The 14,737-nt window shown below is 36.5% G+C and overlaps 1 protein-coding gene across 3 annotated transcripts in view; it reads right to left on the reverse strand.

The window, feature by feature from the left end:
- THUMPD2 (THUMP domain 2 tRNA and snRNA guanosine methyltransferase) overlaps positions 1 to 14,513 on the reverse strand; it is a 44,088-nt gene extending 29,575 nt beyond the window's left edge. The window contains exons 1-5 of one of the 3 annotated variants that reach the window (XM_024753611.1): positions 14,384 to 14,513; positions 9,165 to 9,300; positions 7,387 to 7,793; positions 6,350 to 6,427; positions 3,905 to 3,957 (exon numbers count right to left, since the gene is read on the reverse strand). In XM_024753611.1, coding sequence (XP_024609379.1) covers positions 3,905 to 3,957; positions 6,350 to 6,427; positions 7,387 to 7,793; positions 9,165 to 9,300; positions 14,384 to 14,509 — 800 coding nt within the window. In that variant the 5' untranslated portion in view covers positions 14,510 to 14,513. Of the gene's footprint in view, positions 1 to 3,904; positions 3,958 to 6,349; positions 6,428 to 7,386; positions 7,794 to 9,164; positions 9,301 to 14,383 lie in introns of those variants that run through there. The other 2 variants (XM_024753613.1, XM_024753612.1) reach the window with 2 other exon arrangements.
- Positions 14,514 to 14,737: the final 224 nt, after the last annotated feature.

The following is a 14,737-nucleotide window of genomic DNA, read 5'->3' on the forward strand; positions in this document are numbered from 1 at the left end:
TGGCATTTTTCACAGAACTAGAACAAAAAATTTCATGATTTGTATGGAAACACAAGAGATCCCGAATAGCCAGAGCAATCTTGAGAAAGAAAAACAGAGCTGGAGGAATCAGGCTTCTGGACTTCAGACTATACTACAAAGCTACAGTAATCAAGACAGTATGGTACTGGCATAAAAACAGAAATATAGCTCAGTGGAACAGGATAGAAAACCCAGAGATAAACCCATGCACGTATGGTCACCTTATCTTTGATAAAGGAGGCAAGAATATACAATGGAGAAGAGACAGTCTCTTCAATAAGTGGTGCTGGGAAAACTGGACAGCTACATGTAAAAGAATGAAATTAGAACACTCCCTAACACCAACTTTGTTATAAAGCAGAAACTAACACACCATTGTAAAGCAATTATACACCGATAAAGATGGTAAAAAAATAAATAAAGGTGGTCAGCAAGTTGAAGACATTCTCACCTACATCTCTCTAGCCTAGATTTGTCCCTTGAATCCCAGATCTTTATCTTCAAACGTGTATTTGGACATCTTTTACCTGGAGGTTCTTTAAGTACTGCAAAATTTAAAGATATAAACTAAGTACACTCTCCTTTCCCTGTATTTACTATCTTGATATACGTCTTCATTTCCTTAGGCCACTTACCATCTATGTACTGGGTAATCTCATCTACACCTCCAGCTGAGACTTGTCACCTGAACTCCAGAGCTGCAACTTTAAATATCTACTTGGACATGTTTCACTGGACACATAACTACTTCCTTTCCCCATATTTTATATCTCAGTGACTGACACCAGTGTCTCTTCGTTGCCAATATCAGATATCTGGAAGTTATTCTAGACTCCCTAACATTTTCTTGAATGCACGGCCTCCTTTTTATTACCCCCAACATTGCCTTAGTTCATTTCTTCATCATTCATCGCCTGAACTGGTATGAGTTTAACCCCCTCTTTTTTATTTCCCTTCCACTTTTAAAATACAGTTTCCTTGGTAGTTTTTTAAAAATCACAAACCTAATCACAACACTCTTCTGCTTCAAATTCTTACTGCTTTTCGAATAAAATTCAAGTTATTTAACCCGGCTTATAAGACACTTCATGACTCGTTCCCAATCCTCAGTCTCCTTTTCCACCACTCTCCCTATGCACTCCCTGTCCCATCTATACCGAAACTACTTGCTGTCCGCCATGTACCTCAAGCCTCCTCACACCTCCATGCCTCTACACGTGCAGTTCCTTGCTTGTAAGATCCTTTCCTTCTCTTATCCACTTGAGATATCCTTGCTTATTATTCTCCATTTAAGTGATACACTGAGTGATACTCTTCTGTGTTCTTTTGCTCACCTGTCCTCCATCAGTTAGGTCCTCTTTTCTAATTCCAATCAAGCACTGACCACATATCTGTTCTCCCACTAGAGTGAATTCCTTGTGTTTAATAACCATCTTACTCATCTTTGAACACTGGATATGTAGCACAATGCTTAGCACGGAGTAAGTACTCATCAGATAATTTCACTTGAAATTAATTGAATGAATTAATCTTACTCTGGTAAATGCTTCTCCCCTTCCCTCCCTAGTTGCTGATCTGTTTAAAAATAGAATAGTTGAAATTTATTCACCATTTACTGTATCATAAAAGCAGTTATCTCATTTTCATATGTGTTATCTCATTTAATCCCAACTACAAAGCTAGGAAGTAGATACCATCCTTTTCCTGATTTTATAGCAGAGGAATGTGATAATATGCCCCAACTTGCAGAGTTATTTTGTGGAGAAGGGGGAACTGAAGTCCATGGTTCTTATCCACTATGCTTACTGTACCAGGTGATGTGCTACTAAGATACACATTTTTGTGTGTCCCTCAAACTCGATGGCTGCTCTGTCCTCTGTTCCATCACTTCTGACTTTCTTCTCTTGTCAGGGTCACCAGGTTACAGTTTCTGACCTCCACCATCACTTCTCTTGTCCACCGCTATCTGCTTTTCAGTTCTTCATATGCCTCCCTTGCCTCACACAATGGCGAACTGTTTTAATCAACACACTTCGTGACTGCTTCCTTCCTTCGCTGAGGTAGTGTAACAGACTAATTACAGAGTGTCTAATGCAATCTTATTTTCGGCCACTGCTCATTCAGGGTCTGAGCCTTAATTTTCAGATACATACGTTTTATTTGTCAACTTTTAGGTTAAATTACCAGTTATTACTTGAGATGCCATAAGCATGACTTCTTGAGGGTGTCTAGCAATCATTAAATAAAATTGTACACCTTTTAAAAACACATATAAAAACATGTATATTTGTTAAGTTAATAATAAAAGAGCATGAAAGTTAGCATTTTTATCTATGATTACAAATTAAAAATGAGTTCTTTTATTTGGTGCCAAAAATCTAAATACATTCATACTGCATCAGTCAGCCCTGCTGGGGATGAAATGTTCCTTATAAATCAATATTCTAGACACTTAAGCTTACCCTTTTAGGGGCCAAAGTGTTAAAGAATATTTAGCTGCTTTATGAATCCTTCTAAAAATATATTTCATATTTTACTGTCTTACTAGTCTTCCTTACCCTTGTCTTGGTGACTATCAATAATTACACTAGGTTGAAATGTGGCCATCTTTCAGTTTCTCCCACCTTTCCTGTTGACTATTATAAAATTAAAAAAACCAAAATTGCTAAAAAAAAAAAAAAAGTTTTACAAATATTCTGCAGGGGTTAGGGCCTGGGACTTCAAAAGGCACTGGAGTAGGGCAGCCTGGACACCTTGCAGGTGTAGGTATAAAACAGTGGGTTAGGTTTCATCTGGGAGAGTTGGTAGGCTACTGGGGTAGGTGGGGGCCAAGGGAAACCAACAAGGCATTGAGGCATGTGATGACCTCGTGTGTGCTGAGGTGACAAGAAATATTATTTGGTGCATGATTTTTGTAATCTAGAGGCTAGGGGGGCCTACCCTACAACTAGCACACAGTGGAACTCAATCATTCAACACTTCTTGAACATCTACAGTGTTCTCAGCATTGTGCTAATCAACCGCTATGGTGCACCATTTGCTAAAAGCTATTACGATGACCTTCAGCATTCCTTTTTACATCCTGATTCAGGCTTACACATGCACAAATGTGAGCTTAGGGTAAGTGAGGTATTCCCATAGCACTTTTAGGATTTTAAAAACATTCCATGCCTAGAATCACCTAGAGAAAGGGTATCTAAATCACCTTATACTGTGTAAACAGGGCTTTGCAAATAAAATGTTTTGAAGATGCCAACAATATTCACGTGTTCCCAACAAACTGCAAATCCCTATTTCCATCATCCAACCAGCTCTTTCCTCCCAAAGCATCTAGAAAAAGGACCTGTCATATGGTAAGCGTTCAATAAGTATTTCTGAATAAGAAAAGGAATCAACTGCATTTATTATTATATAGTACCCAACATAACTAGGGAGAAAACCTGAAGATTTTAAAAACTGGAATTACTCTCTCACAAAAAAAGAACTGCAATAAAATTTGAAGAATGTTTAAGGTGACTTTTAAGTACTGTGTTGTATTTTCTACTTTAATAAAAAAATCCAAGAGGCCAACAGACTAAAAATTTTAGCTTAAATATGGGCCTGTGAAAATCATTTAATAATAGAAATAATTAGATATAATTTTCAGTATGAATCATGTAATTAGTGGGTTATTGTGATCAAATCTTTCACAGCTCTAGTCCGATCAGATATCTACTAAGCTCCGTGAAAATACTTTACTGGCTCAAGCAAAGAACTCAAATGCTTTGCCTTTAGCCCCCTCTGATATATCAATGTTTCTTTCATACTATAAATAAAAGCACAAAGTTCTTAATTTTACAAAATCTACTAAGGAACAAACCTGAAACTTAGAAACAATATCTACCTGAACACAGGAATTCCCACCACACAGTAAATATCACTTAGATGTATAAAGATCTGAAAGAACAAATACAGAAGTTAAAATGGAACAGGAAATGCATTACCAAATGATTGACAATTTGAAAACTTCCATTTTGAACCTATATAACCTATATTTTAATAAGAAATTCCAAGGCTTTGTCATATCCAGAAAAATGTTCCATAATATTTTTTACTGAGCAGAGGCAAAGTAAATTTTAAGTACGTCTCATAGAAAAATTCTGAGGTCAAATTGTATACAAGTTATATTGCGAATCATTTACGAAGAACTCAAGGTCACCTTTCTTCCCAGCGATTCTTTGAATTACCTTAACTAAATTAGATTTTTCATCATTTTAGGTTAGAGACAACTACCTAAATCTACCCTAATTCTAGCCTCAAATAAGACTTGATGCCATGGTTAACAGAAAACTTTCTTTAAGCCAAATATACTGTAGCAAGGGTGACCTTTCCCCTCCCTACTATTTATAGGGGAGCTTCTTCCTTCTATTACCTTGTTATTTTTTCCCCAGTTTTATTGAAAAATAATTGACATATATCACTCTATATGTTTAAGGCATATAGCATGAAGGCTTCATTCATGTATATTGTGAAATGATTACCACAGTAGGTCCAACTAACATCCATCTTCTCATATAGATGAAAGGAAAAGAAGGGGAAAAAGGAACAACTTCTTCCTTGTCATAAGGACTCCTAGGATTTACTCTCTTAACCGCCTTCCTTTAAGTTGTATAGCAGTGTCAGCTGTAGTCGTCATGACTGGCCATGATGAGGATTTAAATGTCTCAAGTTATAATTAGTAGCCCACACAGATTTTAAAGAACCCTCCTTCTGCAGCCTGATGAGGCTTATGGAATTCTCTAATTCTGCTGTTTGACCTCAAGAACATTTGATTCCTGATACTTTTACCCCAAAGGTATTTTAATATAGTTTAATCATAATTATTCCAATATTGATAAACTTTTATTAAGAAAAGAATAATCTGGAGTGAACTCCGTTTAGTCAGTTTAATTCCTTGATTACTGAAGCTAAACTTTCCAATTTTTTATATTATTCATTCTAGCAAAACTACTAATTGGGATTAATTCTTTTCTATTTAAAAGTTATATTAAAGATATGATATACTGATATTTTTATATATCAAATGTTATCAGGTATAGCTTTCCCCACTATGAAGGTTTTTCTATTAACTGTACAGAACAAAATTTGTTAAAATTTGATTCTTCTGTCAATTTTGGTCACGGATTTTACTATGTGTGATTCTATTGTTGTCAATTTTGTTTTGTGTTGATTATTTCTACCAATAGCTATTATTAATTGCATTAAATGGATGATAGGAATTAAATTAGATATATTTAGTTATGAGCTAAACTATGAGAAAACTATAATTCTGAGACAGTGAGATAGAGGCAGGGAGAGATGGAGAGGAGAAAACCAGGAGAGCTGAAGATAAGCAAAGTGGAAAGGGGCAGATGAAGGAAGACACCCTTATGTCAAAACATTCTTGAGGTCAAAATATTTTGCATAACAGCAATAAAGAATATAAAAGAGGCACGACTTTTTAAAAGCAAAAAATATCAAATAACAAAACTGAAAAACAACACAAAATCTTCTGATTTGGCCAGCCATTACTCCATTTAAAGCTATATAACAATAAATTTATGAATTAACGAATCATAAAAGTGACTAAACTGGTCAAATTTATGAGATGGTTTTCAAAAAATAGTGAAGAATATTTGTTATAGCTAGAATTTGTTTTCCCATGTAAGTGTTTACTTTGTTCTAATTAAAAATTGTATAACCTCCTTAAATTGATTTTGAAAATAGAGAAAAAGAAAAATAATCCCCAAACCCTAACAAAGCCACGACTAACACACTAATTAACTTTGTATGGCCTTCTTGTTTTCTGATTTTTTTTTACCATTAGCCAGAATTTCTTATTATACAGACTTCTTATTTATTATAGTGATTATAGAGAGCATCTCTGCAACCTCATATTAAATGTTCAGTTTAACTGTGACCAAACAATTCCATTCCAAAAGTCCTAATTTGGATGAGACATTTTCACAGTGAAAACTACTAGCAAAATTATCTGTAGTATTCTATTGCTAAAGAGGAAACAGACTGCTGGATCCATGTAGACATGATTTTTAAAACTCTAAAGCAAAACTGAAAAGCAGAATAAAAGTCGTTGACATTGCAATAATATTGTAATAACTTTGCATGGGGACAGGTGGCTACTAGACTTACGGTGATTATTTTGTAATGTATGCAAGTGTCGAATCACTGTGTAGTTCACCTGAAACATAATATTTTATGTCAACTATATTTCAATTTAAAAAAAGAATAGTTGGCATCGTCTTTAAAGAATTAGGTTATAAGCATATAAAATAAAATGAACACTCATTACCTCTACATTTGGATTCCTCAAATCTGCTTTCCATCCAAACTGCTTCATGAGAGCAATTCCAATTACTCTTCCTACCTCCTGGAAAAGCAGCAGGTTATAGAAAAGAATATACTAAAAATGAAAATTTTAAGTTTAAATGTAAGCAAAAACTAACAGAGTCTGCAGGAAAATCAATCAGACTATCTGATGGTAATTTAAGGCTACAATATTAAAATATCACGTGAAAGCATCTTCTTCTGAAGGCAAAAAGGGTATATTTTACCTCTTCCACCCCCAACACATCCTATGGCATTAATGTCTACTTGTATGTAATCTTTCTTCTTGTAATTTTATTTTATTTTTTTTAAATTAAAAAAATTTTTTTATTCTTGTAATTTTAGATACATGAAATAACCAGATCATGGCCTGATAAATACGGTCATTCTGGGTTTTAGGAGACAGATGCAAGCTGAAAGATGAACTATTTTAGCTATGGCAATCCTATATGTTTAAAAATTACCAGCAGTAGCATTAGGCTCAAACTTAAGGGTCTGTCTGATTTTAAGACTGGCCAAAGGACCTAGGCTTATGCCCTTTATATTACTGAACTTTGCAGGGTCTGTTCGTGGTCTTTGCTCTCCTTTTCCGTCCATCTGTGTATTTGCATCTGGGTCCTGGGACAATCCCACATGCAGGACATGGTGCAGAGCAACAATTCAATATAAACACAGAAGCGAACTACAGAGAAAGCCAAACAGCTTCAGACCATGATATTAGGATTTCCAAATGTAAAGGATATCTATTCGTTTAACGAAACTTTTAGGGAGAAAGTAAAAGGAAGTCTTTACATAGAATGGCATACCATTCCTCTTAAGCATCTGAGGTACAGTTAAGAAGGAAAATGCATTTTTAGAAGAGATTTAGTTATATGAGATTAGGCCTAGTTATCTGTCTGGGCCTGGTTCATGTATTCTGAGAAAGGTTTTCACCTCTTTTTAGATCTAAAGAGTAATAAACTCTTAGAAAATGGTAACCCACTCTGGAGGGGGAAAGTATACCTGTGCAGTAAAGGTCTTTGCAATGGCTCCACTGCAGCGACAGGAAACTCTGAAAGTTAAGTCGTTCTGGTTATGAGTATCAACTGCTTCTGCTACATCGTTCTGAAGTTCTTCTTGAGATTTGTCTCTTTTAGTGGTAAAATTTCCTTGCTCCAGTGTTTCTTCTTCTATTTGTTTTTCCACTTGGCATTCCTTATTCTCTTGTATCTCTTGCATTTCTGCTGTTTTCAATTTCTTAGCAATGATGTCATTTTCTCCCACTTTTCTTTTTAGTGGGTTAGCATTTTTTTGAGAAAGTTTTACCTTTTTTGCATTAAGTTCAAGAAGATTTTTCCAAATTGAAATGGCATTCAACCAACTTTCAGGATCATCATTTGTAAGTCTCTGCATTTCATTAAATATTTTTCCTAAATAAATAAAATCTCAGTTTACCCTTTATTGAAGCTATTAATCACCCCCCAAATCCCATTACCTTTATTTCTTTAAAATAAGAAATTTTATTAAATTGCTACATGAATAGTGACTTCCCTTTCATCTGGAATTTATATAATTTAACATAAGAATATTGTACAGAATAAAGTTCATTCGTATATTTCATACTTAACGTCAAAACTGTTTTAGAATTCCTACAAAGTTATCATTTTCTTTAGCAAGATCATTTGTCCTACGATAACATATGCATCTCTTCAATATACTTATAGACCTAGAGCATGTATTGGTCTTTAAAATAATGCTGATCTTGCCTACAAAAATTAAGTTTAAAAAAACAGAATAAATTGCAAAACACAGAGCTCAAAAACAGAGCAACTGAATCTTGGGACTATTTTAGACCATACAATATTAGCACAGATCGTAAAATGATTTCCCACAAAGTTAACACTTCAGATACACAACCCATTCATAACTTAGGGACTGCCAGCCATGCTCGATAAAATGTAACCTTTCCTTGATGAACAAGGGACATAAAAATGACCCAAGAATAATTACTGTAGTTCTCTAAAGATGAAAGTGTGTGGAATATTGGGATGAAATTTTATTGACCCCACAATATAATACCTTAGATTTGCTTTAAAACCATTTTTCTGCCCTGTCTTGATTTCTCGCCATTTGTATCTTTCTTGACACATTTTATTATAGACTGTATGATGACATGGTCTCTTGTGCGCAAGCAGCAATCAAAATGAGGTTTAAGGCAATGTTTTATCCAGATGTATCTGATCCTATTTTGTTGCTTTTATCAAGATCTTTACATTATTTCAGCAGCATATTTATAAAATTAGGGAGTGGACAAGAAATCTCTTAAGCCCTCCTTAACTCTAATGCTTTATAAATGGGTATAAGTTTTTTCAAAACATTTAAAGTTCCCCAAACAGGAAATTTTACTATGTAGTATTTTTCCAATTATATCACTCATCAGTTAAAATTTAGATGGTGACAGTTTTGACCAATTAATTAAATCAATGCATTTTGGGTTATTACATGCTCCTAAATCTAAATAAATGCACTGACCACACATAGTTCTAGAGAACGTGTCTGATCGTAATTCTTAGGGAAGAAATGTGACTTAGGACACTAAAATCTCAGAAGACAGGCAGCAGATTGCAAAGAGAAGAGACATAATTAGGTGATAATGTTCAGGAAATACAGAAAAATAACTAACGATCCCACGGGTCTGAATGAATCTTAAAAATGTGAAATGGCTACATATTAATTACCAAGCAGAAAACTTTGGAGTACAATATATCATGGGGGGTAAAAGCAATAGGTATACACTGTACCTTTACTTACAGAAGAAACATTAAATGGAAGCTGCTTTTTAATCAGCAAAAATAACCTTTCTGCAGATTTTAATTTTTTCAGCATATTCAAGTCAGAACAGGTGGTGAAAAAAACTTTTCCTGAAATATATTCAACCTAGAGATAGAAAAAATAGATATTAATGAATTAAAACATAGCACCTAGACTAACAATAATAAAAATGACCATTTCTGAAGTATCTACTATTTATCAGACACTGTACTAGGCACTCTGAATACATTTTTCCCCCCTCATCCTTATAACAGCCCTCTAAGGTAGATTTTATCATCCCCATTTTATAGATTAGGAAATTGAGGCTTAGAGAGGTTAAATAATTTGTATGAAGTCACATAGTGACCAAGATCATAATCTTTCTATGTTACCTTTTGGAAAGTGTGTATGTGCACACACTACTAAAAAAATAGAACACAAAATACTCATTAATTATCAAATCTCACTCAAATGTTAAGAGTGGGCAAAGGAAAGGTATAATGGAGAGGACAAATGAGGTGTCTAGCCCAAGGTTAAAATAATCAGTAGGTATTTCTTAAACATCCACCTCGTGGTCTACAAGGAAGCATACAGTATAAATCTTAAAGATGAATAATAATGTAATAGGCATACAATGACATACAAATTAAAATGTAAAATTTATAAGACAACAATCTGCATTAAACCCAGAAGAAAACTAAAAACTTAACATAATAAACGCACTGATAAGTTGTAGGTACAATAAGTAGCACCAACGATGGAAGCCATCGTTAGTAAAAGTCTCGGGGAAGAATCCTGTAAGACTTAGGAAGAGGGATTCTAACAAAAGAAAATAGGGCAAGAACACACAAATGGGAGTGACAACCTGGCTGAAGTAAACTGTAAGTCAGCATGGCAACATTTTCTGTGTGATGCTGACTGATGGTGTCAGGTGGATGGATGGTGTAGCTCAGGCCGGCTTGATAACGGTCACGAAATTTCGAGTACCAGAGATGCTAATGGTCAAGCATTACAGGCTTTTGATGAAAACTATGACAGCACTAAATTAGCTGGCAGAAAAAATTACTGTGGAAGAGGCATAAAGGACTGAGTGGTGAACGTGATGCTGGAGGGAGAAGTAGATTACTGAGGAAGAAATAATGAACCATTTGGCTGTGGGAACTGGAAAATGGACAGAAGCAAGAAGTATGCATCAAACAGAAAGAGGTTTTGGAGACAGGATGGCTATGTGGTCAAAGTCAGGGAAGAAAGGAAAATGAAGAGAGCACTGACTCACAGAGAGTCGAATGAGGTACAGCAAATGGTGCTTAATGCCAATGGAACCCTAAACCTTTTGGGTCATTCCAACGCCCTCAGGTTTAGGATGGATGCGGACAGTCCTAGCATTCTCCTTTTAGCAGTGGCCATGGGCTGACTGACATGGTTTTATGTCATTTCCTAGGACTGAGGCAACCATGGAATTTGGGGGATCCCATGTGCGTAGGTAGCTCCCATTCAACGGGAATTTGAACTCCAAATGTTTTATGTTTGATCTGACCTGGTCTAATTAAGCTTTGCAGATGGTAATTTCTGAGGTTACCACTCTAGCTTGATGAAGAAGAATCTCCACTGGGGAAGCCCTAGGTTGATAACAATTAAAACCCCAATATTTCCAGTTACAAGAGTAACAAGTTCTGGGGCTCTGACATATAGCATGGTGATTACAGCTAGTAATACTGTATTATGTAGCTGAAAGTTGCTAAAAGAGTAGATCTTAAATGTTTTCACCACAAAAAAGTAATGGTGCTTATATGATGGGATGAAGGTGTTAGCTAATGCTATGGTGGTCATCATTTTGCAATATATAAATGTATCAAATCACCTTAAACTTACATAATGTTGTATGTCAATTACACCTCAAGAGAGCTGGAAAAACAAATAAATTTTTTTAAAAAACCAAATAGCTTAGGTACCAGCAATGTAGCTGACCAAGAGAGATGGAGGAAGTAGGGAATGAGAAGAATGTTTAGGAATCAGTATTTAAGGGGATAATGAAGTAACTAAAGCAAGAACTTCTGGTTTCTACAATTTACTTCTTTCTCATTACAAAGGTGACATTTTCCCTCTAAAGTCAAAACTAAATATATACCTCAAAAGTGCTTAGAACTTGGAGACATAGTTTTAAAAAGTAAATTTTTAGAAGTTTAGATTTTATGTTACTTGACCTAAAAATATAGCCGATGTTAAGCCATCACAAAACAGGTTAACAGACATGAAATACTTTGTCAAGATTCTGGGGGAACTGAAATAAATATTTTACTGACAATGTATGGTTTTAAGATCCAAGTCTTATAAACAAACTGATGCAAACATCTAGACCAGTGATTTTAACCTAGGTAGTCTAGACATTAAATTTGTTATTTAATTGCACAAAGATTTTATCTTTTCTCATTTACTTGAGTATCAAGGGAAACAGTTTATATAATGAACTTCCTCCAAAAATATCTGTTTTTGAGGGAGGTGTGGAGAACAAATAAACAAAAAACCGTTGACTGAAAATAAAGTTAATTAAGAGGACCTAAAAGGTCACTTAATTTATTTGGGGTATCCAATCATAAGAAGAATATGTGTTGAGGCACTAAATACATTCTCAAAACCAAAAGCAACATTATTCTCTTTATTTAAAAAATTAACATTAGGCCTACATTCCTTTTACAAGAAATGAGCATGTAACCAGAAGTAGTTTATTAAGTTGTAAAACAGCCACTGTGAGAATCAGTCATATATATGAAAGCACTTTAACAGTTCACCCTTCGTAAAGACATTGTATCTCAAAGTAGTAGAGAGATGAATTTTGGTGTTTATGATTTCAAACACTGAAGCTACCATTACTCATTTTTTTTAGTTTGTAACTGATCATATTCAATTACAATAATTAGGGAGAACTGTGGCATTTTAGAATATTTCATCCCAGTATTTGTTCCTTGAAAATTTATTTATATATCCAATCTGTTCTTTCCATTTGGAATTAAATCATTAAAAACTGCCTAAAACCAGCTGGTTTTATGTCTAACACTTCAGAACATGAAATAACAGCCTTTATTAAAGAAAAAAATAGCTCTGTTATCGGCTAGCATTATCTAGGCAGTTAGCAGTTTTACCGTTCTTTTAAAATTCAGGGATTCAAGTCTGACACAAAGATGAAAAGCTTAAGCCTATGCAAAAAAGTAAGGTACAGTAAGATAGGGAGATACCAAAGTTATCCTAATTCTACAGATGCCATTTAATTTTGGAATTAATTTTAAAGTACTAAGTGAAGGACTGAGGTGGGGTGTGAGCTTTTTTTGGATCATTTTAGAAGAGAGAATTAAAAATATATACTTTACTACATTAAATGAAAAACTATGAAACAACTCAACTATCTGCTTAGCTGTACCCCACTACCCTCTATCATCATGACCCCACTAAAAAAGTAAAAACAAAAGGACCTGGGTTAATTGTCTTTGCTATGTGGATTTATAAAGGCTGATTAACCAACTGACAGGGCCTCCTGGCCAGCTGGCATTGGAGACACCTCTACTACCTTCAGAATTACTGTTCCTGCTTTTATTGTTATAATAACTAACAGTATTTAACACGTTAAACATTATTACAAAGTAAAGCTTAATTTTACCCAACACATTTCTTTATAAAGTACACACTACATACTATAGTATATATATGCTATAAATTAAATATTTAAAAATACACAGGAACCTATAGAGAGGCTTGCCCCACCACCAGGAGAAAAAAAAATCAAACCTGAATATGACCAAGTGCTAGCTATAACTTACAGGACTCCGATTTACTGGAAACATAAAGGATAGAGGAACATAGGAAACCACACCATGGAGAAGCAAATGGCAAAGACTGAGAACAAGCAGAGACCATCTTTTTTCTAATAACGCAGCATATGCAGACTGGGTCAAGCCATCTGTTTTTCATACCAAGAACTCTGCGTTTACATTTTAAAACCTCAGTGCAGCAAGACGTCACGGCCGCACAGTGTTTAACGAACTGGACCCAGGTCCCAGCCTGCCTAGGTTGAACATGATAATGTGCTCATGCTTGATTTCAGACAGCTTGGGTTTGAATCCCAGCTCTGCCGTTTTCTGGTTCCACGACTTGAATATTTCACTGGACTTTACCTGTGCTTCATTTTCCGTTTCTGTTAAACGTGGAGCCTACCTCATACCATAGGGCAGTTGTGAAAATTGTCTGACACATATTAAATGCTTAATCCATGTCAGCAGCTGCTATTGTTGCTTTTTTAGATTAGCTACATTCAATACTCTATGACATTCTGTGACCAAAACCACAAATGGCAGGTAGTCTAATAAAGACTGATGCCATTCATGACCCCTCTATTCTCCTCTCCCCACCCCCTCATTACTGAAACTCCTTTTGTGGACCTTCAACACTGCAGGAGTCCTGGGAGTGGAGTGGTCTATTTCTTTCATTAAGCTTTCATTTTCCAAAAACACATCATTCACGCTGTCATATATATCCCATCAAGATACTGGAGCATTTTTCTATTACATCTTTTTCCTGTTTTCAAGAACCAGGCTCAGCACGTCCTAGAACCTAAACTGATGTTTAAAACCTCCTTCGTTTCATTGAAATTAACAGCGTATAAATGCCAGCAACTGTTAACTTCCTCCTCTGAGGCTTCCAAGAGAATTTTTCTAGCTACTATTTACTGCGTGTTTAAGGTGTACTTTACACACCCTTTATCATTTAATCCTCCCCAAAGTCCTATGAGATAAACATAATCATTGTCGGGAAACTGACAAAAACAGCTGAACCAGAAGATTATATTTGCATTTAAAGGATGGAGAAAGGATTCTGATAGGTCTAATTCTAATTATAGGCACTATCACTTTTCTTTTAAAGAATCCATGAAGTAACTTGCGTCAACCCCTCTTTTTAACAAAACTTCACGTGTGGCAGATAACGCGGTAACAGATGGTCAGGGAAAAACGGCTGGCGGGTCTTTCCAGCAGTAATTAGAGGACCTGCCAGCAGAACTCCGAGGGCCGGGACGTCGCCTCCGTGGGTTCGCGGGCCGAGAGCGCGGGGCTCACGTCGCTTTCCCGGGTTTGGGACGGATCCCGGCGGGGAGTCACCACGGCCAGGGCCGGGGACTGGGCCGCCCTGCTTCCCGCCCGGGCGCGCGACCAGGCCGACTCACCTGCGTGGCCGCCAGCCGCGACCGCACCTCCCGCATCAGGAAGGGCTCCAGGCCGCGGCCCGCGGTGCAGAAAAAGCGGGCGCCCGCCGAAGGCCCGGAGCGGCGACCGCCCGGCACCGCCGCCATGGCGGCTCGGGGTCACGTGGCCTCGGGTACGCGCGCCTCGGCGCAGCGAACCGGAGGCGGCGCTCACGCGGCGGAGGGCCGGGTGTTGCCAAAGGCGAGCCGGGCAGGGAGGTCCCGGGAGGGTGCGATCGGCTGGGAAGGGCCATGTGGGTCTCCTAGGTTAACTGCTTGGAGCCCCCTTGATTAGGCATCTGGAATTATTTACAATCATAGGTGGAAGGGATATGA

Source organism: Neophocaena asiaeorientalis, unplaced genomic scaffold (genome assembly GCF_003031525.2).
Source record: "Neophocaena asiaeorientalis asiaeorientalis breed wild unplaced genomic scaffold, Neophocaena_asiaeorientalis_V1.1 scaffold171, whole genome shotgun sequence".
Taxonomy (NCBI): Eukaryota; Metazoa; Chordata; class Mammalia; order Artiodactyla; family Phocoenidae; genus Neophocaena; species Neophocaena asiaeorientalis.